The sequence below is a fragment of the Lampetra planeri genome, chromosome 17 (assembly GCF_965212315.1).
Source record: "Lampetra planeri chromosome 17, kcLamPlan1.2.h2, whole genome shotgun sequence".
Classification (NCBI taxonomy): Eukaryota; Metazoa; Chordata; class Hyperoartia; order Petromyzontiformes; family Petromyzontidae; genus Lampetra; species Lampetra planeri.
In genome coordinates, this window is record NC_136123.1 from 7,404,107 (window position 1) to 7,431,530 (window position 27,424).

The following is a 27,424-nucleotide window of genomic DNA, read 5'->3' on the forward strand; positions in this document are numbered from 1 at the left end:
TTTGTTTATCCAGAAAAACATCACCGACTGTTGAGAGTTTTTAGGAGGGTCATGTATCGGAATAATTGTCCAATTCCAATAATGAGTGTTTGGCATGTGGGAGGAAATTGAAGTACCCACAGAAGACCCACGCATATGAGAGGATAACAAGCAAAGCCTCACACAGATTTGGCCAACCTGCCGCATGCTGCCTACCTCACAGCGCAGTGGGTTTGGGAGTTTCACAAATATGTAGGACACACCAATGCTCGCTTCCAAAGTGCTGGATCGCTGGCGCGGTGTGGTGTTTCGAGGGGTAGGAAGCCACCGGAGCTACGCACTTTTAAATCCGGATTTAAAACCAATTTCTTGAGAACTACTCTTTGTGTTTAGTTTGTTGTCCTTCCCCCGCACCTCCGATTAGCACGGTTGGCTACGTACGCTGCGAAAGAAGTTCAACAAACATACAATGAGATTGGATGGGATGCAGGGAGCTCGATCCGTGCATCTGCCCTTGGGAGGAATAACTTTACGGAGAGACAGGGATTGAAGAGAGACGGCTGGAGCAGCCGGAGCTGGGAAAGTTATTAACGTCTCGGTGTTGCCACCACTCAGGTGGACTTTGATCAGGTGCAGGAGAACTTGAACCAAATGGAGCGGAGGTGCCGGGCCTGCTGGGACCACCTGAAGGCCATCGCCAAGCACGAAACCAAGCCGGTGCTCAAAACCAAAATGTCCGAGTTCCTCCGAGACTGCGCCGAGCGAATAATCATCCTCAAGATCGTGCATCGGAGAATCGTCAACAGGTGTGTGTGTGTGTGCGTGTGCGCATGCATGTCCGTCCGTTGAGGACTCGATCTTCTTCTGAGCATTCCCCGTTACTCGTGTGGCGTCTGCCGACCCGGGTCAGACTCCCTTCGCTCATTCCTTGTGTAGAAGAGTTGGCGACGACTCACGTCGTTTATTAAGGGCTACACAACACACGTCTCCTCTGCGCCGGCCGTGGGATCAGCCAACACGGCCGACCGAGGAGCACGGCAACGTCCATCCCTGACGCTGTCTATCCCCTATTCCTACCCTCTTGCCCCTGGCTCCCCCCGTTCCACCCTACTTCGACCCTACTCTCCAGCTACGACCCCTTTATCCTCGAGGAGCTGTGTCGTCATGTGCGCTGTCCAGTGCGCATGACCCCACGTCCCGTGACGCCATCGCACCGGACAACGCACATGACGCCACTACTCTCTTCTACTCCTCTACACCTGTACTCGACCATCGCCACGTCCATTGCACAGCTCTTTGTGTCCTGGTTCACCATGCCAAGTCACCTCTCTCTCGGCCTGCCCTGCTGGTGCTCCATTACTTTCAGATTATTCACATTATTCGGCTGCTATAAATGTCCACGTGACGATAAGCCACTGCGTCGAGCTATCATTTGTGGCCAGGTTGCTTCTGAAAGATTATCTAATTGCTTCCTGGGAAAATAAATAATTGTTGACTTAATTTTTTTAGGGATTTGCTTACCTTTACGGCACTTTTCACTGCCGTGTTTTTGTATCGTTTGTTGTAACTTTCTGACCCGCTCCTCCTGGACAGCTGTTAACAAGAGCTTTACAGCTCATCGGATTCCCCCAGTATAAATAAAGATTCTGAAACTACTGGACGCATTTATTCGCTGTCGTTTTGGAGGTGATGTGAGTTTTAAGCAGTGGTCAATCGCAGTGGAATCACAACCGCTTACGCCACAGTGAACACAGTTGGCTCACAAAGAGCCACAGTGCACAGAAAGCTGCCGTGGTTTGGTACAAAACTGATTCCCGAACAATGAAGAGGTGATCGAGGGTGTCTGTCGCCACCTTGATGTGTCTGCCTGCGGATGATACTTGTCTGTGTTCTTTTATGTTTCTCATCGTGATTCTTACACGATTAGAACCGCGTAACAATTACAGCGTAGCCGGCACGCCCTGTCCCTCTCCTCCCACGACTCCTAACGAGTGGGACATGTCAGCTTAAATAGACAACAACAAAAATCATAAAGTTTCGGCGACGATGAGCGGGCACTCCGCATTGTGGGCGACTCCGCAACAGCTGAGCACCAGGGGTTTGTGAAACGGCAAAGCTTTATTTCCACATGTTCTTCCTAAGGTCATTTGCGTATTTGCAATAGTGAGCGGTAACACCCTCCGCGTCACAACACCGCAGCTTAATCTCTCAGCACGGAGTCCGCCCAAATCTAAATTGGAAGGCTTGTACTCTACAGAGCACATGGGGCTCGGGGGCCCTATCCCCGGTCACCATTGTCTTCACTTAAAATAAACAAAAAACACCCACCTGGCTACCCGCACAATTATACGTGCGATTAATCGCAGGCGAGCTCACACACCGGCCACACGAGGCTATCGATTCAGTGATCAAATGACGGCCGTGGACTACGGCGCGTCGGCCAAACGAGCCCACGGCTTGACGTGCGTCGTCCGCCCCTCTCGCCGTCGCCAGGTTCCACGCGTTCATGCTGTTCATCGGACACGCGCCCTACTCCATCCGGGACGTGAGCATCACGCGCTTCTGCCGCATCGTGAGCGAGTTTGCGCTGGAGTACCGCACGGCGCGCGAGCGCGTGCTGCAGCAGAGGCTCAAGCGGGCGACGCACCGCGAGCGCAACAAGACTCGGGGGAAGATGATCACCGACGTGAGTGGCAGCGTCCCCCGCGTGGCTCCCCGCGAGGCTGCACGTGGAACTAACCCCCACACCACTCAGCCCCCCACCCCCCCCCACCCCCCACCCCCCCACCCCCCCACCCCCCCCATGACAGCCACCGCAAAAAACAATCGATCGCAAAAGCCGCCCCCCGCTGCGCATCGCCTGCTTATGGCACGTACTGTCGTCTGTAATGGTCCCGTTACTGCAATGGCCGGGTCGTATGTTGACGTCTCACCCACCCTTGTGTTGGGAGGATCAGTTCCGAAAGAATCTCCCGGCACGTGGCGGAGCGAACCGTCGGACACCGTGCCGAACAGCGCGCGGTACAACCCGGGAACGCATCAGAGACCTACGCAAGGGAAACTGCTAAATCCTACGCAGTCGCACATTATTCTAATAACAGGATTCATTTTTCCCAGTGGAATTTTGCTCCAGTTTTTGCCTCCGTTTAGATATTCAAAAAACAACAATAGTTTACTCCTGCGACAGCAGTTCACCTTCTGTGTTTGTCTCACCTGATGACGGTTGCTTGTGTTGCGATCGAAACGTCGTGATCTATTAATTTTCTACCTACGTGACTTTACCGAAAGAACCAAAGAGTATGGATTCCTGCAGTCACGAAAGTTTCAAATCAAGACTGAACAATAGTTTAATGCATCTATGAGAGTAGCCTTACATGATAAAAGTTACTATAATGTTACGTTACGTTTGACTGCCCAGTTATTACTGTGATGTGGACAGGGGTGATTTAAGCTCAGTTGTGAGAGATAGTCATTCATATATCGAGTTACATTCAATAAAAATAATGTAGGTTTCAACCAAAGTATCATTTGGTGTATTCCACATTTATAGAGCCCTAACAGCATTCCTTTCGGGTTGCTATGGGATGGTAAACGGCACGTTAACTCATACACACAGCAGGCATCATCTGCCCCGTAGTGAGACCAGAAATACCGATATAAAGTAAGCATTACTTCTTGGAATCACAAAACAATAATTCAGGGTTAAGATGAATACATGAATTTCATGTTATGAAAAATGTCAACATTAAACAGTCGGTAAACCTTTTTAACGGATAATTGTTTCAAATTTACATTCCAAATTATTACATGCTATAAAATTCATACTTTGTTTCATAAAAAAATAAAATCTATTTGCAGTAGCGGGAAAATGTTCAGTTACGTATGTTTAGTGACTATAAACAATAACCCTTTTTTGTTAACGTTCAAACTGCCATTTTCCTTGAATTTATAGTTGAGGAAAAAAACACATTCAACAGCTATCATTATATTCTTTCAACTGTTGGGCCACCACTGTTATACATTACAGATATTCACCGACAAAGAGCTTCACTGCTTTCGTACATGTTTCTTAAAAAATAAATCAATCTTTTGTGTTGAAAGCATCTATTCATTACAATGTGGTATCTTTTGTTTGCAATTCCTGTCATTGCCCATCTGTTTAATTTTAATGCATGATGTCCCTTCAGTTATGCCTCCTGTATTATTTATGTGCCGATAGCGTTACACACTGAAACGCCAGGCAGTATTATTTTCATCCTTTTGAGTCCTTTTCAAATGTAGGCTCCTTCCTTTCGAGAAGCCTGCATTCAGAAGCACGCTTTAAAAAAGATCAATTAATCCCGCTTGACAAATTATACTGGCCAGTTTACATTGGCCGTAGCCACGGCAAAGAAAGTACGATAAAGTAGGAGAAAAAAAAATCATAACAAATGGTGTTTTGCCAACCAGCGCTATCTGCAAAATGTATTGCATTTGGAATGTGCTTTTCGCGAAATTTGTTTAACTTTTCATTGTAGTCACTTTGATCAAGCGTACTCTCTCTCGTAACTCTTTTGCTTTTCTTCTGCATTTGTTTCCTCCTGCATCCCACCCGTGTCCCATCATCGCGCCTTTGCCTCTTCTTCATAGACCGACGATGAAGAGGCGGCGGAGGTAGAGTACCCTGAAACATGTAAACTCACTACTAACCCTCATCGTGTTCCCCGCGTTGCTCAGCTCACTCCTGGGGCCTCGTTTAAATCACGCTTTGATGGTGCCCACAATGTATGGCTTTTGTCGGGAGAAAAGGTGGCAGTAAAGGTGGTGGTAAAGGGGACAGCCCTGTAATTGCTTGCTCACGTGACTCTGGGGAGGGGGGGAGAAGGATCTCCACCAGAAGGAGCTTATGAGCCCTTCTAAAGCTTAGTTGGCCTACTCTTCCACGTTGGCCAGATGTTTCGGAAGAGGTGGAAGTACCCTGACTATACCCTACCACACACAACCTACCGATCTGCTGTGTTGGGGGAAGAGGCAATAAAATGTTTGCTGTGTTTTTTTAATTGTTATTTTACTTCTTCAAATTTTGTTACTTAAAAAAAATATGGACGTAAAGATTTTGGAATTGAAAATATACAACATGAATGCCAATGATATTTTTCTACATGCAAAATGCATTTTCATTTTATTTTCATTTTGAATTCACTACGTTATTTTTCAGGAAATTTATTTTCAATTGCCTTGTCATTTATCACACTGACCCGCCCATACTGGACATCTTTATAAAAAGAGCTTCATGGATAATCGGATTCCTCATGCAGTCTAAATAAACACTTTCATTCTGATCAAAGGGACATACATCCACACAAAAAAGGAATATATGTTCCACATTCTTGTGATCGTCAACTCAAAGCACGTTTTAGATGGGGCCTTGTTGGTTGAAGGCATGCACATGTACACACACACGTGTGCACCCAAACACCACACAAATACATGACTCTCTCACTCACTCACGTTTACACCCTCGCCTTCACAAGACCAGCTCGTTTCTGTCAGTGCTTTACTAACCTTTGCCGGGATTGAAAATACTATCACAGGTAATGTAAGAGCCACAAGTGCACTGAACTTTGTAAACTCTAGATTGTTCAGTAGCTTGCTTTGTCAACCTGTAAGATTGAAAGTTGCCTTGCTCGGAGGGTTGCAATAATGACTGCAACAGCAATGAAGTAAGATGGTTGTTGTTGAAAGAGACAATGCTTTTATCAGGATTTAAATACATATCCGATAGGTTTGCAATCTAACAAATACCCATGAATGTTCTACTTATCTTATTCTTAGGTTTTTTCGGTAAAGTCACGTAGGTAAAGAATTAAAATTAATAAAAGTAAAATTAAATAAAAATTAAATAAAAATCACGACGTTTCGGAGGCAACACAAGCTTCCGTCTTTAGGTGGAACCGTCACAGCACGCTTGCTGTATCAACGTCGTGATTTTTCTTTTCTTTTTTTCTTTTACTTTTATTAATTTTAATTTTTTACCTACGTGACTTTACCGAAAAAACCTAAGAATATGAATCCTTGCAGTCACGAAAGCTTCAAATCTAGAATGAAGTTCTACTAATCATTCGCAAATTGCTGCTCAAATCTTTTACACAGCTCAGCATAAGCGTATCTACACAAGGGCACTATAGCTTTACAATCAAAACAAAGCAAAGCATAAAATGTTTACTGCGTGGTATTGCCCAAAACATTGCAATGCTGAAAAGTTTCCTGCAATTACTCAGCTGCGATTACACACAGCAGTCAGCAGCGGTATTGCAGGAACCTCTTGCAAAAATACTCACTGAGGCTCTCCCGGGTAAAAAGAAAAGCATTGTAAATAAAAACAAATATTTCACACATAGTATACTGAGGGTGAAATATGAATATACATTTAATTCCGTTAAGGGTGTACAAGTACCATAGCGGTTTGTTTGGAGCATTTGTGGAAAGTTTCATCAGCTCGATGATGCACGGCGCCTTTCGATGGTCCGACGGCATTTAACAGTGCGCTGCAGATGGAGCATTGCTGCACCTTGGCTCTTGTGCAAACCGATCCCAACGGCCGCTTTGATCTTAATCCAAGATTAAAAAAAAAGCGGTTGAAATTCCTCCAAATATGCGCAGCGCGCGTGTCATATCTCTCCGCGTGTTCACATCTTCTCCGGTGAACGGTTGCTGCTATTGTCTCTAATGCGCATTGCAATACAAAGCAGGAGAGTGTCGACATGGATGATCAGGGCACTGCACTGCGAACCCAACGAGACGAGTTTTATCCCTGTGCCAAGTCTAGCATCAGTGGCGGGTATGAACCCGCAATGACCAGCGTGGTGAAGTATGGTCAAACAACCGCCATGGTCAGTGCAGTGCGGTGAAGCCTTCCTGCAGCAGTGAATTAACAAATGGCTGTAAATTAAATACAAGTCATATTTGGTTAATCCACCAGACTTTCTTTCGGATGTGCATACTTTCATATGGTATGTTACATATAGACTAGGTGGTCGAAAAGGTGGGCAAAAATCCACTGGGAAAATGTATCATAATAAAGGTTGTTTGGGTTAGATCGCTTAAGTATGAATGTGTCGTAACTCTCCACCATCCGACACAGCCAATTAGAAAGGGATTTGTCACGTAAACAAAACGCTAATTAGTTACTACTTCAGCCCACCGGTGCGTTGGAGAGTAAATGTAGTAACTAATTGACGTTTTTTTTACGTGACAAATTCCTTTATAATTGGCTGTGTCGGGTGGTGGAGGGTTACGAAACATTTATACTCACTCGATCTCACCCAAAAACCTTCATTATTATACATTTTCCCAGTGAATTTTGCTCGATTTTGCCTCCATTTAGATATAACATTGCTTGACAAACACAATAGTTTCATGCATCTATGAGAGTAGCCGTACACGTTAAGAAGTTACCATGCTTTAGTATTGCGTTCGACTGCCCAGTTATTTCTGTGATGCACACGTGTGTTGAGTGACAATGGTGAGAGTCATTCATATACTGAGTTACATTTAATGCAAATAATGTAAGTTTTGATTTAAAACTTTCGTGACTGCAGGAATTCATATTCCTGGTTCTTTCGGTAAAGTCATGTAGATAGAAAATATAATACAATTTAAATTAAAAAATAAATTGAAAATAATAAAAGCAAAAAAACTCACGACGTTTCGATCGCAACACAAGCGGACTTTACCGAAAGAACCAAGAATATAAATAATGTAAGTTCAACGTTCGTACAACATACCGAGTGTGAGTTTACCATCTTTATTTTTTTAGGGGTGGGGAGGGAGGGGGTGCCAGTAGCGAAAAAGTTGGGAACAGATTATCCCCCCCCACCCCAACTCCCCTCGAGTATTCAGGCTTTCCATTTGAGACCACTGACTCGAACTTAACGTAAATGCCGAGCGGAGTTGCTGTAATTGCACGATTGTCTTGCGGTGATGGCGTGGGGGGCTGCACGCACGGTGCACAGTTGGGACGTCTCGGCCGCGAATGCAATCTGATCCATTCCTCTCTCCTCTCCCTCGTACCCCCGGTCCCCCTTGTGCAGCACTTTACACAATCAGAGCCCTCGGCAAAGGAGAATGCGAATGCATTTTTACTGTGATGGGACGACGACCTTTTACAGATATTTTTTTTCATTAATTTCCACCACTGTACACACCACGGCAAATATTTAACGTTCATTAATTACGTAAATCCACCTTACCGCAGTCCACACTGCAGCAAACTGCATCTTTAGTCCTGCAAGTTTGACTTTCTGAAATGGAACACCCGCATTGCATCTGTGCGCATATATACACACACCATGCAATAGTATCCCTCCGAGGCAAATTAGTTGAATGCGTTTCTAAGGTCAAATCTTGAATATGTGAACTAGGATTGACTGGCGTTAAGATAAGTGTTCGCATTTAGCATTAGCAGGTTGAGTTACACTTAGAGTGGTAGCGATAGAGCTAGCTTTTACGGTTAGTGTTACAGTTGAGTGCTTATCTTGAACCGCAAACAAAGAATGCAAATGCTGTTCATATCACCTGCACCATGTGGCCAATTCTGCACCATTTCCAAGGTTACAAGGGCAGCAACGTTAAAACAATAGATTTGTTTGCATTTTTTTTGCACTGGGGAGTTGGAAGATATATGTGGCTCGTTATTTCGTGCTGAGCTGCGCAATTCCCCCCCCCCTACCGCCATGTACAGTATGCGAGATACTTTTGTGACTGAGTAATCCGTAACTGAACTTTAATCCTCTCGGCTGCGAGCCTCACACACGGCCTCAAGGAGAGTATATCTAGAATTTCACCTTTTAGAGGAAAATTACAGAGGATGTTCCCTTTTATAATAATAATTCTCGAAAGAACTGTTCCATTTAAGAGCCCCATTATGTACTTAACGTAATTGTAAGTGAACCCCAGAACAATGATCTTAATATGATAAATGAAAAACTACAAGACTGCATTGTAATTGTCCATATCTCGTTTCAAAGCATTTCATTTTTTTAAACCACCTATACGATTGTGTATGTTCACATATATGCATTGTTTTACCTATGACTGTCCTCAAAAGAGAAATTGCTTTGACATTTATCTGGGGGCCTATTCTAACAACTATTTCGAGGCTTTCCCATGGAAAACACTACAAACGAAATGTCTGCTACATTGTTAAATTAGCCTTTTGTAAAAAAAAAAAAACCCCATACAGACGCAATGAGAATATACTTATATTTTAACACCAGCACCATGGGATTTTTCAATGTATTGGTGTAAGTGCTATATGATGTGACAATTGTACATATTCAGCATTTTCATGCGGGACAAGGAGTGGTTTGCACTCCCACTGTTGCCGTCACTGCAGGCAGCTCCTGTCCCATGGCCGTCGCACTCCGCACCGTTGCCGCTTGCGCCTGTCAGAACAGGGGAGCAGGATTGTTGTACGCCTGCCAACTTTTTTTTCTCCAACCTCCATTGGGGTATCTCCTTTAACGAGCCACCAGTCGAACGTAATCGTAGCAAGATGCCCCCGCCGCCGTCCTAGGAATGGAAAAAATAATCAGCTATAATGGCAACATAGAACAGGAGTTGCAGAAGAATAAATATTAAACTGTCAAATGCGTTAAACTTGTAAGCACCACGGAGGGGAAGGTTTGTTATAGTCAGGGTTTATCCGCTCCGTGCGTTATCATACATTTTATATTAACAATGATATTAAGTTTCACACGCAATTTACTTCACGTAATTGTCCCGTGTCCTTCCAATGTTAATTCTGGTTAGAGCACTCGCAATCACGAGGCCGCGAGTTCAAATGCTGACCCTCGCCCTCGGAATGTAGACTTTCCACCACTGACTCAAGTCAAATTTGTTTTTCTACAGTCAGGAGATGAGCAGCAGCTCCACACCTTCTACACTTCCATCCCATTCCATTCCCTGATCTTGTCTCACTTTTAATCCTCGGTGGGGGGGGGGATGTTAACCTTTCCCCTTTGCTTGATGTCAAGTTTGTTCCATTGTCACTTCTTGACCCAGATCCCCCTTGAAAAAGAGACATCCAGTCTCAATGGGTTCTCCCCCATTGCAATCGTACTCTTCCTGGCATGCACACACACATTTTTTAAGATCTCGTTGCTGTATAATAATAATGTCATGATAATTACAGACCTTTATCACTCCAATGCTGGATGAAGGCTTCTCCACAGAATGGGGGTTGTTTGACCTAACCACCCGACGTAGCCAGCTGCACCTCCGATTAGCGCAGCGTACGGTGCAAAAGAAGGTTAACATACATACAACATACATGCTGATCAGTGTTGGTTGATAGGGGGGGGGGGCACAATTGGTTCAGACAACCCCCTCCACAGATGTTAGCCTTGGCCGAGAATTGAACTTAACCCACTGGGTTCACAGTGCAGTGAGCCATGATATTAGTTTCATTAAATAGCGCCATTTAAAGTACCATTACAGTCGCCAGCATACGGTACTTGGATATTTGCATGAGGCCGATCCAACTAGATCAAGTGCAACCACATGTCATGTTCTGCAAAGACGTTTTGCAAATGTTGGCCACTACGTAGCAGAAAGAAGAAACTTCCATGCAGTGCACTGGATATGCAAATGAAAAGAGCACCCTAATTAATCATGTGTAATTATGATAATGTTTTTTGCCAATCCATGCAATGTCGATCATGAGCGTTGTTTGAATATTCACCAAGCTGAGCCAGTTCGAGATCGGCGTTAAGCCATGGCCCGGAATCAACCTCGTCAGGTTCACAGTGCAGTCCGCTAACCCCTCTTCCACCGCACGGAGGTGTTAATTGATTAATTGTTGAACTTCTTTCGCACCGTACGTAGCTAAATGTGCTGATCACAGGTGTGGGGGGGTGGGAAGAATAACAAACTTAAAACACAAAAAGCACTTCTAAAGAAATTAGTTTTCACTTCAGATTTAAAAGTCGCACAGCTCCGGTGACTTCCTAACATCCCTTCAAAACTGTGGCGCCCCGCTCCCCTTTTTCCCGCTACGGCCACGGCTCGTGAAACGCAGAGCGGGAAGTTCTCGGGCGGCAGTGCCCAGTCGCCGCTGACGGCGTCGGCGTCGGTGCCGGCCGTGCGGAGGCAGCTGGCGGCCGAGGACGATGCGGAGCACGAAAACATGAAGGCCGTCCTGCGCACGTCCGTGCACGCGAGCGGCGGGCTACACTCGTCCGTGCCCGGGATTCGCACGCGCGCGCGCGCCCGCGCAAGCCGCGGTCAGTGAATCGCCCGACAGCCGCTCCCGTTTTGACATTTCCACAACGACAAAGACGCTGTCTCCCCGACAGACCTGGTCTTGCTGTCTCCCCGACAGACCTGGGTCTTCACCTGAGGACGGCTGCTTGCGTTGTGGCCGAAACGTCGTGAGAATTATTTTATGATGTTTTATTTTTATTTTCTTATTATTTCCCTTCTACGTGACTTTACCGAAAGAACCAAGACGATGAATCCCTGCAGTCACGAAATCTTTAAATCGAAATTTAAAGATAAAGATTCCCCCTGCAAGTAACCTGAGCCGGCCGGCGGGGGCAAGTGCCGTTAGCGTAGCTGCACCTACGAAGGCCGGCAACGGCGACACACGAGGGGCGTGGGGTGGCCTTTGACTCCGCAGCGGCGATATTTACACAGCGCACCAGGTACTCGTTTGACGATGAAGTTGACCTAGGGGAGGCCCAGGATAATCGTCATTGATGTTGGTCGTGAGCGGGAATCGAACTCGGGTCACCGGATTCATAGCGCAGCACGCTAACCGCTACGCTACCGCTCCCGCCACACACACACACACAGGTCAAGATAAAGCCCCACCCCCCCCTTGTTAATCCGCGACAGACGTTAACACGACCAGGATTTCATGCCCAATATCATGATGCATTGCGATTTTTGGGTCAGATCGGGGCGTAAGTATAATGTTAGTTGTAAACCCTCCACCACCCAACACATTTAATAAGGTTGTCTCGTGGTGTTTCCACACATTGGTGTGCTGGAGAGAAATTCACAACAATTAACTCTTTGAGTACGATGTTTCGCTGGTAGCTCCATCACAGATATGTGGAATGACAATAATGGCTCTGGATCCCCAACAGTTCTGAGCATAAGACTCGTTGCTAATTTAAGCAAGGGGAAACAGTTTGACATAATTCTAACCTCCCATTCCAGATAAATAGTATAGTGTAATTTTAACGTCAAAGCGCATGACCAAACGCTATTGTCATTACCACTGCCTCTCCCTGCCAAAAACACAAACAAAACTTCATTGAGTTTATGTCGCAATGGTTTATGTGTGAGAAACTTCTTCTGGACAGGCTTTTATTAAATTGCATAAGTAATGCAAATATACACATAATGAACCCAGATCGTTTAACCTCATCAAATATTTATCAAAATAAATATTTCACAATGTGACAAAACGTATCAACACCCTAAAGGGTGACTTAGAAGGTTTAAAATATTTTTTGTTGTTTTGATTATTTTTAAGGAGTTTTTCTCTCTCTCTTTTCTCCTCTCCACTTCCAGTTTGGGGAAAAGTAAAACCAACATAATGGCGCTGACAATGCCAGATTAATGATTTATGATTCTTATTTTCACTCGTGACCTGTACGGTACCTCGAATGTTTGCCCCGGCGGAGCGATTCATGACGGGCATTAAGCAGGGCTCGTGTTTTTTAACATGAAACATTTTTTTCCCGCTCGCCTGGTTGCAGGCCGGGTGAGCACGGGGAGCGCTCCGGTGTTCGACGACTCCCCCAATGCGACGGACGACGCCACCGATGAGATCATGGACCGCATCGTCAAGTCGGCCACGCAGGCCCCGTGCCAGCGAGCAGCTACTCGCGAGCGACGTCGCTCCCGAGCCAACCGCAAATCCCGTAGGTTTCAGCAGCCCCCACCCCCCACCCCCTCGCACACACAGTGCACCCCGGTCGGCCCCTCTGCAATGCGGTGCATCTTGATAGTTTTTAGAACTAAACTAAACAACAATGTTTTTAAAATGTTACCGGACAAGGCCTAACTGTGCTGTCCAGTACAGCTCTTTTTTTGAGTAGCGGCCTGGCCACAAACGATAGCTCATCGAAGTGGCTTATCGCGTGGAAATGTATCCTAGCCAAATATTCTAAAAGCATGTTTATGAATGTGGAGGGAAATACTGGAGGACCCGGAGAGAAAACCATGTGACCACGGGGAGAACATGCAAATTCCAAATATGCAGGTGTCAGGGTCGGGATCGAACCCACGACCTCCTATATACACATACATGTCTCCCTTTATGCATATGCATGGTGTGCAGGAAGGCGTGGTAGCATTCCGGGGAACTGGGATATATCAGTGGGGGGTGGAGTGGTGGATGAGTGGTTAGGCTAAGTCGTTAGTGCACTATAAAACCAGTGACCTAAGTTCAATCTCCAGTCATGGCAAGCATCACTAGTAAGTGATATGTGAACCAGTCCTGCCAATCGCACCCCTCCCCCCTCCTTTTATCAACCTGCACTGACGACTGCAGTAAAGTATGGGCAAACAACCCCCATAATTGAAAAGTGTGGGAGGACTTCACCCAGCAGTACTGTAAATTATTATCGTTACATCAGTGGCAAGTGACATCTGAGGGTCTCAGACTTTAGCCTAAACTGTAAATGAGTGCCCGGTTTGGTGTGACAAGATCAGTACAAGGATAACAAAGATAGCTGGGAGTGGTGCAGGCGATGCCACTCTGTGTGCCATGCCCGTCATAATACGAATAATAAGAAGCTAATTTATCTGGGAAAGCCACAGTGAGTCTTAGGACTTCTTCCAGAGGGTCCTGCATTGGGTTTTTATTTCAAGATGTTTTCAGCCAATGAATGAGTGTTTATACAAGTGGGAGGAAACCTGAGAAAACCCCCGCGCGCAAGGGAGCAACACTCTATCCCCATACAGATGGAAACAGATGGCAATTAGTAAACTTGCTGTACTGCCTTTTTCCGGTCGCGGCAAGCCACCCTGACACCTGCTGGAGGGGAATTTCACAACATTTGTGCTATGCACCAACCTTCGCTACCTCCACATTGCTGGAGTACAGGTCACGTGCATAGCCACCAACGCCTGGCATTATCGGTGCTCGCCAACAGCACTTGCCCCGACAAAAAGAGGAATCTTTGTCTGTCTCTGTACGACCTTGTGCGCTCTATTCCAGACGTGTTTTTTTATGCTGTCATCTGTGCAGTTAAAAACGTGGCATCTGTAAAAAAAAAAAAATCTGGACACACTCTTTCTTTACAGTTTATGCCATCTACCATCTTGCCTTTTCTAATTATCCATGCAACATGTTCTGCCAAAAGTATTACGAATGAGATTTTAAAGCGTTGCAAAGCATTCAAGTTATTGCTTATTTTAACGTAGTCATCTTTAACATCACATTCTTCATTACTTAAATATCATGACAATCGCATAGATGGGCTTTAATATTTCTTGGTGTCATTAATATTATCTCACTAAACAAAAACTATACAATTCAACGCACAAACATGAAAAAATATAAAATATCTGTTGCAGTTTTTGCCACCTTTTTACAAGATCCTACTTTTTTTGCGAAACAAATCACACAGCAATCCCATGGGAATGCTACCGCATCCTACAGGAAATTTCAAATTCCTATAGAATCCTGTGGGACGTTTTTTTTTTAAATCGGTCAGGATCCTTTGGTAAGGGTTGCACACTATAAACAAAAGACAAGTCGGGTCCCCAGGAGAGCACACACATTCAAAACACCATTGGAAGGGTTCAAGTGCACACACTAGTTGAACGTAACATAAACAGTTGAGCCAAATAGGCCAGGAAAGAAGGCAAAGGTGCAGCACTGCGATTACTTGCTCATGCCACTGTCAGTGGATGGGCCTTCACTAGAGACAGCTAGAGAGAGCCCCCCTCTCTTAGAGAGTTAATTTGGCCTACCCATTCTACGCTGGCCAAACATCTGGGAAGAAGTGGGAGTATCCACGTCTCACCCTACCACACGTGACCTGCCGATCGACTTAACCGATGCATTCTAGATTTGAAGCTTTCGTGACTGCAAGGATTCATACTCTTAGTTTTTTCGGTAAAGTCACGTAGGTAAAAAAATTAAATTAAAATTAATAAAAATAAAATAATAAAAATCACGACTTTTCGGAGGCAACACAAGTCTCCGGCATCAGGTGGGACCGTCACAGCCAGATTTGCTGTATCAAGTGAGGCATCTTGGAATCCCTGCCTCACTTGATACAGCAAATCTGGCTGTGACGGTCCCACCTGATGACGGAGACTTGTGTTGCCTCCGAAACGTCGTGATTTTTATTATTTTATTTTTATAAATCTTAATTTCATTTTTTTACCTACGTGACTTCACCAAAAAGTCTAAGAGTATTAACCGATGCACCCATCTACGCTGCCAGGTGAAGAGGCGGTATTGGACTTTAAGAAATGTGCACTATTGCTTCAACTGGCGCGCCAGGTAGATGCAGTAGAACCGGTGACATCCGTCCAGTGTTGCTGACTGGGGCTGAACGATTTGGGGAAAATATCTAATTGCGATTTTTCTGACAGATATTGCGATTTGATTTGCGATTAAATTTTTTAAAGTCAAGCTTCAGTTCATTATTCACTGTGTAGTAGATGTAAAACATGTGATGGATCATTACCACATGATACCATCAAAATATGAACTGCTCTATATATTCTAATGCAAGGATGAGAACTTAAAATATATTAATTTACTTCCAACATGTATTTATAAAAAAACTTTTAATTGAAATAGAACAATCAAACATAGAACAATTGTGAAGTTAAATAAATAAAGTTATAATAATAAAAATAATAAAATTGCAAAAAATCGTAGCCTTTGCGATTTGATAATCGCATTTTTCAAATTTCGATATGAAATCGATTAATCGTTCAGCCCTATTGCTGACCATCACACCACGGCAGAGTATCCCCATCACGACGTGATTTATTATAACACAGCACACGTGCGCTCAACAGACCTGTACTTAAGGACATTTCCTACGGTGATGCCAATCGAAGCCAACAGAATAAAGATTCACTCAATAGGTCACACAAAATAGGATGCAATTAACCAATGCTAAATTGCATCCAGGTGTCCAGAATGCCTGGCTATCAATGTGTTATAGAATTTCCAAGGCTGTTTCTGTAGCATTTAGAGACATTTGCAGCTCTTACTACTGTAGCAGGTTTCAAGGGTATTGCATGTCACGATAATGACAATGTTTCCTTTAAAACAAAAGGTTGCGACAGGATGTGGTACTTTATAATAAACTAAGGTAGGAATTAAATGGATTGTACAGCTGTGTCACATAATATCACAACATACTTTATATCGGGCATCAGGTAATTGTCAGTTAATTACCAAATAATGTGCAGGCTGGCTCGCATTTCTTATACAAGACTAAGTTTTAAAGTACCGCAAGAGAAAACCTTCAGTGAGAAAACCAATGCAATTCAACGTAAAGATTGTATTCATTATTATTCCAATTAGATGGCGGGAGCAATTTTTTCCCCTCATGCTGCATCGGCATTCCAAATCCGCATGACTTTTTTTTTGCCCTCGAATGTGTATTGCAATTAATACATTACATATGTGTGCGACTTTAACTCAGTGCCGTTTGTATATCTTAAAGCATGAATGTACCCACTATTTAAGCTCTTCCACGTGTTGTCTGTTGTTTCGCTCCACGTGCTGGGAGCAGGGCCGTATTATCCAATAGGCACAGGAGGCCTATGCCTAGGGCACTGTAGGCACTACAGTAGGCACTGTGCCCTAGGCCCTATGGAAACTGAAGGGCCTACGGAAAAAAATGCGACCGTGTTTTTTTGTTTGTGTGTTAAAAAAAGTAAACCAAGATATCTTCTTGAATAAATATATTTATGGAGCAGGTTGAGGCACATTACAGCTAAAATAACAGTCAAACATTTTAAGCTTAAACGAAAGTAAAGCATTTCGATTTAAAGATTTCGTGACTGCAGGGATTCATCTTCTTGGTTCTTTCGGTAAAGTCACGTAGAAGGGAAGTAATACAATAATAAAAATAAAACATAATAAAATAATTCTCACGACGATTCTTCACCTGAGGACGGCTGCTTGCGTTGTGTCCGAAACGTCGTGAGAATTATTTTATTATGTTTTATTTGTATTATTTTATTACTTCCCTTCTACGTGACTTTACCGAAAGAACCAAGAAGATAAAATTAAAGCAATATGGCGCTCGCCATGCGGTCATCCTGTCAGAACATTGAATATTTTATGGATGAAAATTAACAGCATTCTTTTAAAACACGCGTCAGCCGATATAACCATCGTATGGAATAGTTGAATACATTGTTGCTCGTAATATCTTTAGGCTTACCTTGTTATTCCCCCCAACAAATTTCAAATTGAATCTGCTAATCGGTGGCACGCAGTGCTCGCTCCCATCAAATGAAGGCACAGACCAAACAATGAGCGTATCAGTAACGACATCTGTCCAGCGGCTGGAACTATTACCGCGTGAAACAAGCGGAGTGCCAGTGGCAGTCGTGACATGGGGCAGCAGCAGTAGCAACTGTGGAAAGTTATCACTGAAGGCCTACGAAACAGAAGAACCTTAAATTTCGATTTAAAGCTTTCGTGACTGCAGGGATTCATCTTCTTGGTTCTTTCGGTAAAGTCACGTAGAATGGAAATGATAAAATAATTAAAATAAAACATAATAAAATAATACAATTCTCACGACGTTTCGGCCACAACGCAAGCAGCCGTCCTCAGGTGAAGAACAGGTCTGTCGGAAAGACAGACACTTTCGTGACTGCAGGGATTCATCAAGAATAGGTCTATCGGAAAAACAGACGGTGTCTTTCCGACAGACCTGTTCTTCACCTGAGGACGGCTGCTTGTGTTGTGGCCGAAACGTCGTGAGATTGTATTATTTTATGATGTTTTATTTTATTATTTCCCTTCTACGTGACTTTACTGAAAGATCCAAGAAGAAGAAGAACCTTAATCCGGCCCTGGCTGGGAGCTCCTTCAGGAACTTGAATTCCCAGCGCATGGAGGGGAGAAACCTCAGGGAATGGTGTTGTTGGCGCAGCCCGAAAAACACATCGGGGAGCGTCACTGCACAACCGCAAAAAAAAACCTACCCAGTCGTATTACTCACCGTCTCTTTAGTATTTTCTTACCTCATCCGTTTCATCTCCTACCCCCATCCACCACAATCTCATTAAGGTGTCTCAGTGTGCTTCTTCTGAGCTGTTTGGCATGCATACCAAATGACCAAGAGGATCATCAATAATCCTGGTACAGTAATTGTAATCCTGAGGACATGACTGTTTTTTTTAAATGCCTTTTTATCTGACGTCGATGACGTGCGTACGTGTTTGCGCGTGTGTCTTTTGTGCGTGTGTTTCTTTTTTTTGCAGTCCGCCGAACCCTGAAGAGTGGGTTAACCCCAGAGGAGGCCCAAGCCCTGGGGTTAATGGGCACCGCGGAGTTGCAAGTGTAGGGAGATGTTCTGCGCACAATGTCCCTCCTCCTTTCTAGACCCAGCCCCAGCCACAGATTCTTGAGAGATCCACTGTGGCACAAATGTGAACTGTAGACTTTTACTTGTTAAAATGAGCACAAAATTTAATGTTTAATTGTGGCCATCTCAACGATGTCATGCTGTATTGGACAAACGTTGCACACACACACACATGTTATTACCAAAGGCTAAAAAGGTGCATGGTGTAATGGAACACAATTACGCTTTCATTCAATTTAATAAGACATTGTGCCTTTAGGAAACCAAAACAGTCGGATAGAGTAAAACAAACATTTTACGCAGTCACCAATAAGTCTCGGTCTTGGTACTTGGATTACTTTTTTAACCACTAAACAAATACAGCCACCTGGGAAAAAATGTACTGTCCCACTAAACATAGCCACTCATATAGCCTTTGCCGTGAAAACACTGACTTTTATGTAACAATATGAACAAAATCTTTTAGACTCTTTCAAACTAGTTCCCTGAAAAATATTTTTTTCTAATGAGCATTATTTTATTTTTACTAAACCTACTTTTATAAGTAGCAATTTTGTTTCAAAATTAGTTTTTTTCTTTCTGTAATATGCTGCCATTTTATTTTAAATGACAGCACTTGTATAACTATTTTGGTGCCCTGAATGGACACACGTGTTTTATTATTATTATGATTGAAACGTGTTAAAGAAGCATGTATGAATCCAAGAAAATTACTTTCCAAAGGTCTCTTCGAGCATTCTAGTGTGAATGTGTGTGTTTAAGCTCAGATTACACAATGCTTAAAAAAATGAACCGCTGACAAGCAAAAATAAGTAAGATATGTTGTTTTAGGTCAATATTGATGGATTTGTATGCAGTAACTTTATTTCCTTTTTTTCCCCCTTCTGTTTAACTTTCTTTTGCGTTTTGTTCCCTTGTTCAAACTTGTTATTTTGAAAAATGCACTTTGTGAAACCAAATGGAACACTTTACGTTGGTAACAGAACATGTTAATCATAGTCACATGTTTAAGTTTGCCTACTTGCTGACTCTCACAAACCACATTCAGCATATTTCTTACTTTGCTTTTATCAAAGTTTTACATATTTCAACAACGATTTCAGGGTATTTGCTTGCATTACATATTAATCAGATTTTATTCCCCCGTAGTGAGATTTACCGTTGCTGTGTGGGTTAAACTAAATGTATTTGCCATTGCTTGTTAATAGTTAAGTACAAATCTGTGGGTATCCAGTGTGAACATAGTTTGAGACTAGTTAGTCTAAACAGACATATTTCATGGCACCATTCATAGCAAACCAGCGTCAAAACCACGCCACTTTAATAAAAACAGATTCATACTTTCAACATTTCAGTCCACAGGAAAACAGTCATACATCTTGAATTTTGTACTTTTTTTCTTGTTTTTTTGCATTACATCTAAGTCATCATTTTGCAAACTCATAAGATACATCGTTGGGATATTTTCATAAAGTACTTTAGGCGTTCAGCACCTTGTGTTTTGCGTAGTGGTTTTAAAAAACACTCAGCAGCCCAAGATGTAGACGGACGAATGCTGTTTAGGGTTGAATGTGTGTTGATTCTGTTGAGTAGAGCTTTGTGTGACAGAATGGTTGGAGAGTTTGAGACGGCGCTGTTTTACAGGGCGAATGCTAAAATGCTGACGTTTAAAGAAGAAAAATGAAGAGACTATTTTTCTAACATTGCCCTATATGCTGTAAAAGTAAAAAAAAAAACCTTCAGAAATAATATTGCAGCCAGTTTTGGGAAAGACAGTGATCTGCAAAACAATAATATTGTTTCCCTATGTAAGGTGATCTAAGTGGAGTCGTTTGTAGGAGACGTGTAATGTGTATCTGTAATTTGCAAAAGTCTGCCATTGGCTAAGTATTTAATATGATGTTGTTTTGGTAATGAAGTACTGTGTAACTATGTACAATCGACTACAACTTAGCACATGGACTTTGATTAACACTCTATGATGCAGTTTGTGTTCTCTTTGCTGTGGTTATTTGCAATGCAGTTTGAATGGAGAAATTGTTCCTTTGGGAAGGAATGAGCATGGGTTAGGACTTCATACCAGAACAATTAAAACGAGAACTGCATCATTATTGAAACAAAACAATTGTAATATTGCTCAAACAGTAATTTTGGCGATGTCATAGGATTTTGAAACTGCATAAACAACCGATTTTATTTTTTGCGATATAGCATTTCCATGAGAATAAGGGTTTGTGAATGTGCTTTTAGAAGGGCATATAGGTTACAGGTACGGTGGTCATAAAATCTTCCATCCAAGTTGTTTTTTAGTTTTGAGTGATTGCTTAACAGGCCCGAGACCAGCGCCATTGATATCGGCTATTGGATAAAACGCACGTGGCAAGTGAAACGTCCGTATATCTAAACAACAACAACATTTAGCTCATGCATTAAAAACAAGAAATTACAACACGTATGAAAAAAAAACTGAGCAAACTCATGCAAAGTGCTTGTCTGTGTCTTCTGAACTCTTTGGTGTACATTGTATACATGTGTACAATAGAGATCACAGTTTTCAAAAATGAAAACTATGTGTGTACAGTTTGTGTGTGTGTATATGATATATTGTCAAGCGAGAATCACATTTTATTTGTAAGATAATATCTTATTTGAATGAACTAGGCAACAGTATTAGGTGCTATTTCAGCAATACCTATGGTCCCCAAAGCCATGACAGTGTAATTTGGGCATCGAAATTAGTTGAGTAAGCACTACAACTTTATTATAATTTTTTTCTCTCCCAGAAATGCTTACGAGGCAAAAATGTAACCAACTTTTTTGTGAAAAGTTGATATTAATTTATTTTTTCTCTAACTTTTTACAATTTCAATTAACATCCCTTTGCTAAACAAAATGTACTGGCACCCGTTTTATGCGTTGTTGGAATATCCACTACATATTACATTAAACTATTAAAACTGTAACTACCAGATAGTAATAACTTTGGAAATACATTTGAAGGTATTGTTCCTGTCCAAATAAAATATCACGATGAACCACAAATTACTCCAAACTCAGCGTCTATTTTGCATGTAAGATATCTAATGAAGCTTTTTATTGTAATAAAACAATCTCTTTGAATATTACACGGTTCTTGCTTATGTTTTGTGTGCAATATATAACACCAATTAGGAAGTAACGACGAACTAATTAATTCATAATCATGTTTCATTGCTAATTAGAAGTCCTGCTAAGGTTAAGCATATTCAGTACCACACATGAAATTGAATATTAAAGATAAGCCACAGTACAACTGTCGCCATGCAACTCAAACTATGGACCAAAGAGTAAACCACAGTAGTTTGCAATCCTTCAATGGAGGAACAGCACAACTACACTAACTCGCTCACGAAGCCCTCTCATGGCCAGCAGACCTCGATATTGGCATTCAATTCCTGAACGCATTGCTGCCACACGCAAGAATAGAAAAGTAGCCACAATACACATACCATTACCTGGCAATATAATAGGAGGTGTGCTCGATTAAATCAAACCTGCACTAAATGATCGATCCCACGAATAATCATCATCAATAAGGAATTCATCTTCTTGGTTCTTTCGGTAAAGTCACGTAGAAGGGAAATAATAAAATAATGAAAATAAAACATAATAAAATAATTATCACGACGTTTCGGCCACAACGCAAGCAGCCGTCCTCAGGTGAAGACCAGACGCTGTCTCCCCGAGCGTCAGACGCTGTCTCCCCGACAGACCTGGTCTTCACCTGAGGACGGCTGCTTGCGTTGTGGCCGAAACGTCGTGAGAATTATTTTATTATGTTTTATTTTTATTATTTTATTATTTCCCTTCGACGTGACTTTACGGAAAGAACCAAGAAGATGAATCCCTGCAGTCACGAAAGCTTTAAATCGAAATTGGATCTTAATTATGTTTCGTTATTGGCTACTAGTTAACATAGTCGCCAAAAACAGGAATCCAGAAAAGAAGCAATGGCAGGCAACACGAGCACAGTCGAAGGTAATAGAGGCACACAGGGCGACCGAGAAAAGATTGGCCTCATGAGGTGAAAGAGGAGGCATGAGAATAGAGAATGACACCAGCAGAAGGGATATGATGACGATGATGAGGATCGCAAACAGTTTCCAGCAGCCTTCTTAAAGGGACTGGACAGGATGAGAAAGAGAATAAGATTACTTTTGCTCGACTACATTGGAAGTTGCGCCAATGTGAGCACATGCCAAGCCACCCGTACATAGTAACTGTTAAATGATGCACAGCTCTTTATGCATCCGCTGCTGGGTGAAGGCCTTCCCACACTGTTGGTCATGGGACTTGTTTGACCATACCTAATCACACCGGTCCATAATAATTTAACTCCCCTCCTCCATTGTGATTCATGAATTTTTCCTCGATTCGATTGAATAAAAACAACCCTCATAGGGACCTCTAGCGGCGGGAGGGGTCACAACAAGCCATCACATAGATCTCTTAACTAAACAACACTGATTCTTACAAACGCGATTAAATGCATGTATCGTGAGCTTAAGAATCACCACCAATCAGAGACGTGATGCATCGCTGCACCCAAATGAATATCATACGAATAAGCGCACTGGTATTCAAAGCCTAATTTGTTATTTCATTTCTGTGTCATTATGCCCTCTACTGGTTCGACCACTTAATTTCCTCCACTTCAGTGTGCAATCCCAAGGTTAATTTGACCAAACGGTGTGTTACGTTCATTAAGTCGTGAATTGCATAACAGGCATAACAGACCAGCGCCATTTCTCGTGAGAACTTCCCTGGCCCATGAGAAACATCCGTCTTTAACTTTTGTCTTCCCACTGGCAATGAACCCATGACCACAGAGGCCCTTGGCTCTGTACCACGACAGACATTAACCCGAATAGACCATGATCCACCCAGCCACATCGTAATGAAAAAGCATTCATGAAGCTCTTTCATCTGTATTATACTTTATCCACGACTCTCCGTACTACTTTACATGGCTACATTCCAAAAAGTGTTTGTGTCCTTTGCTAAGTGTGTTTTCATTGAAGGGTCCTGAAGACACGATTTTACCGCAAGGCACGATTTTATCAATCTGATTGACCATGAACATAAAACTTCTGTAAGGGATGTAACTTCCCAAGTCTGTCTCCTACAAAGGAGCAGAACAGACCCACGCATCTCCTCTTCCAATCACTGCACTTAAATTTAAATCTTAAAAGTCACGTTTTATACGTTACAGTTATTTATGCAATGGACTTTTAAGTTTGTCTGAAATTACAAAATAGCCATCGTTTATTCTCGACAAGTGTACAGTGCTGTATATCTGATTACCTATTGAGTGCAGTAAAAGCGAATACATTTCTGCAGATATTTTGGAAATGACTTGACTCCAAACCAAAATTGGGAAAAAAAGAAATCTGCTCCATATTTGGCTGGGTTGCCGAGGAGCAAAAGCAGGTGGGTTTGTGCCAGGAATGTTGGTCTGGGCAGAGATGCAGACATGAGTCAAGGGGACGACATTGCTGCAGTGGAAAATGTTGGTAACGTTATATTACACCTCAACGTGGAGAGCAGACACACGTGTGCGATCCGTGTGTGGTTGTGCGTTTCCGCACCCAAGTCAAAAGAGAATACAGCGCTCGTATGGATTTATCATTTTCTCTCGGTGCTCGCTTTGGATAGATTGATGTACCTACTACGACTACCCTTTTGCAGATGCGTGGAAGTGTGCGTGTGGTGGACAGGGTGTGGCAACGTTGGCTGGACAATCTTGACCCTTTTGCCATTCACTTTTAACCTTGCAACTTAATTCCACATGTGCCATCTACTGGTCACGTGCATGTACTACACATTGCAGGACACGCTTATGGGGTTGACTTTGAAAGGTATTTTTTTTATGATCATGCACACGAGCGGCAAATATCGAAACCCAGCGCTGCTTTGTCCCCCGGTTACTTTGCTATTTGATCAAATTCGACCTTTTAAGTTTATGGAGAAAAAAAATACGTCAAATTCAAGAAACATCCTCTTGACAATACTTTCTTTTTAAATAGCAGGACTGCATTAGCAGTGGTGCAACAAGCATAAATAACAAACACGTAATGGCTTTAAAAGCAGTGCTATTGTTACGCGTGTTTCATTTCTTGAAAGCGCTACTTTTTACTCCAGTAGCCAATTTATGTCGATTCCAACTTTGCAGCAATGTCTTTCGAGTTCTCCGAACGCATCTGATCTTGTTTTATAATGATAGAGGGCCTTAGGTCAAGGCGCTTTACATAGTTTAACAAGCAGTAACAAGAACAAGAGAGTAATTTAGATGGCAGGGGGCGTGCAAGGGCCGAGGAATGAGTGACTACAAGAGAGGGCACAGAGGTGTCACGAAAGGGCAGGGGAGGGATGGGAAGCAGTGGAGGGGCGAGGGGAGGGATGAGTAAGGGAACGGGTAATGGAGAAGAGATGGAGCTTTGAGAGAGGAATGAAAGGATGTTAAGGAGGGGGACTGCTTATCATGTACAGGGGGAAGTTTATTTCAGTGGAGGAAGAAGGGTCGAAAATGAGATTGGGCACAAGGAGAAGGATGGACAGAGCGAGAGACAGAGAAGTTTGTGAATGTGGGGCAAGGCCATGGAGAGATGTCAGGTCTTTGAAAAGACAACGGATTGGTAAATGGGAAGCAAGTGTAGTTGAAGGAGGAGAGGTGAAGTGTGAGACTTAAATTGGAGGTTGAAAGAAACCCACGCAGACAAATTTTGAATTTGCAGGAGGGGGGTGAGAGTGCAGGCTGCGAGACCCATTGGACATTACAACACCCATGTTTGTCAGCTCTTGAGGTGGGCTCCAGATAAATGAGCAAATACAAGGCACGCGCAAGAAGTTCACCAGACAACTGGAAATATCTGCCAAAGGGTCGCAAATGGAAACCACAGCAGAATATGCGTACAGTACCCATGCTTATACAGTTATGTAAGACAAACCGAGATCAAAATGATGAAATAACAAGACAGATTAGATGGAGTGCTTCTGAATGGCTCAGCTTGATCACGAAAGGCTAGAGACAAATGTGCCTTGAGAGGAAAGCTTTTAATCAGTGCAGATCAGAGATCAAACAAAATAAATAGAACAAACGCTGATAGGTATTCAGTAAAGCATGGGGAGATGCACACTTGAAATTACAATGAGATCGATATGAAGAGAAACAGATTACAGAATATACATGCAAGATAGATATATCACATTGACTGCTACAAAGAATGCACGGTCTTGGATAGGTTTACACTTTGCTAGAAGGGATTGCCAGTGGAGTGGCAACCGAAGGACGGAACATGCCCCAGAGTACGTCCACTTCAGTAATGGAGTGGTAGAATCAGCGTTAGATGGATTGCGTCAATGCAGTGCCGTGTGAGATAGACCGACGCCTTGGGGAGGCCTTCATCCATCGGTGGAATGATCATGGCTGTTGATCACGTTGATGATGGTGAGTCATAATTGTCTCCGATGTCTTTTCAAGTTGTTACCGCGTGTTGTCCGGCTTCATGTGCATTGGACTTTACAGGCTCCCAGCACATGGGACGAAACATCAGGCAACATCAGGAAACATCATCAGGCATCGGTCCGAACAACACGAGGTACGATCTTGATTTGAAGCTTTCGTGACTGCAGGAATCCATACTCTTTGGTTATTTTGGTAAAGTCACGTATATATAAAATTAATAGATCACGACGTTTCGATCGCAACACAAGCGACCGTCTTCAGGTGAGAGAGAGAAAGCTACTGAAACAAGGTCTTATATAGGCCTAAGATGGGTGCAGTATCAGGGTAAGAGGGCGGGGCTAGAGATGGTCTCCCTGAGGCTGTGGAAGTGGCTATTGTACTGTGAGAGATTAGCATGTCAATGCACGAGCTTAGTATGTCGCAGCATCGGTGACTTGCCTAGTATGTCGCAGCATTGGTGACTGAGCGAGAAGGACATCCAGCCCGTCAATACAAAGACATCCAACATAATAATGCAACTCAGAGAGTCAACTAAATTCGCAGGAAGGATGATTGCTCAATTTGTACCCATCTTCTCGGTTGAAGTTGTGTCTGTGTATATATATCTGGATGGCTTCATGAACAAATCTTTGATGATAGCCTGTGGGGTTGCAGAGTACCTTCGTATTGGAAACATCAATTTCGTGTGTGGCCACAGCGTTAAAACAATGATCAGCAACGGTAGAGGTATTGGTCCTATTGTGCTTCAGATCTGCCTTGTGTGTGTGAACACGGTCCGAGACATGTCGTTTCGTTTCCCCAATGTAACTGCTGCCGCAGCCACAGCTTAGTTTGTAGACACCAGGATATTGCATGTCAGGAATCACATCCTTTACAGATGGGATCAAATCACTGATTTTGTGTACTGTGTTGAAACGAACCTGGATCTTGTGTTTGTTTGAGATTTTGGAAATAGTTTTGGTAACCCCTGCTATGTATGGCAAGGTGATGGTTTTGATTGGGTCCTCAGATGGTTGTCTCCCCATAGCTGGGGAGACATATTTGCAGATTGTACGGTCAGAATATCCATTCATCCTGAGGGCTTAGTGTACGTGCTCCAGCTCACTGGCTAGGTGGTGCTGGTCGGAGATGCAATGGGCCCTATGGTGTAGTGTTTTGATGAGGGAATTCTTCTGGGCTGGATGGTGGTGGGAGTCAGGCTTTAGATAGGTATCCGTGTGAGTGGCTTTCCTGTAGAGAGAATGTCCCAATGAGCCATCAGGTCTCTTCTCGATCAAAACATCCAGGAATGGTAATGTGCCATCCTTTTCCACTTCCATTGTGAATTTGATGATTGGGTGTATGGAATTGATGTGGTTGAAGAATT

At 43.1% G+C, this 27,424-nt stretch overlaps 1 protein-coding gene across 1 annotated transcript in view; it reads left to right on the forward strand.

Annotated features, from left to right (window-relative positions):
• The window catches only part of LOC144723330 (FH1/FH2 domain-containing protein 3-like), a 179,033-nt gene extending 157,354 nt beyond the window's left edge, over nucleotides 1-21,679 (forward strand). Inside the window, exons 23-27 of the mRNA XM_078602034.1 lie at nucleotides 595-785; nucleotides 2,473-2,665; nucleotides 11,039-11,243; nucleotides 12,729-12,893; nucleotides 18,451-21,679. Of these exons, the coding sequence (XP_078458160.1) occupies nucleotides 595-785; nucleotides 2,473-2,665; nucleotides 11,039-11,243; nucleotides 12,729-12,893; nucleotides 18,451-18,533 (837 nt within the window). The 3' untranslated portion in view covers nucleotides 18,534-21,679. The remainder of the gene's footprint in view (nucleotides 1-594; nucleotides 786-2,472; nucleotides 2,666-11,038; nucleotides 11,244-12,728; nucleotides 12,894-18,450) is intronic.
• The last annotated feature ends 5,745 nt before the right edge of the window (nucleotides 21,680-27,424 follow it).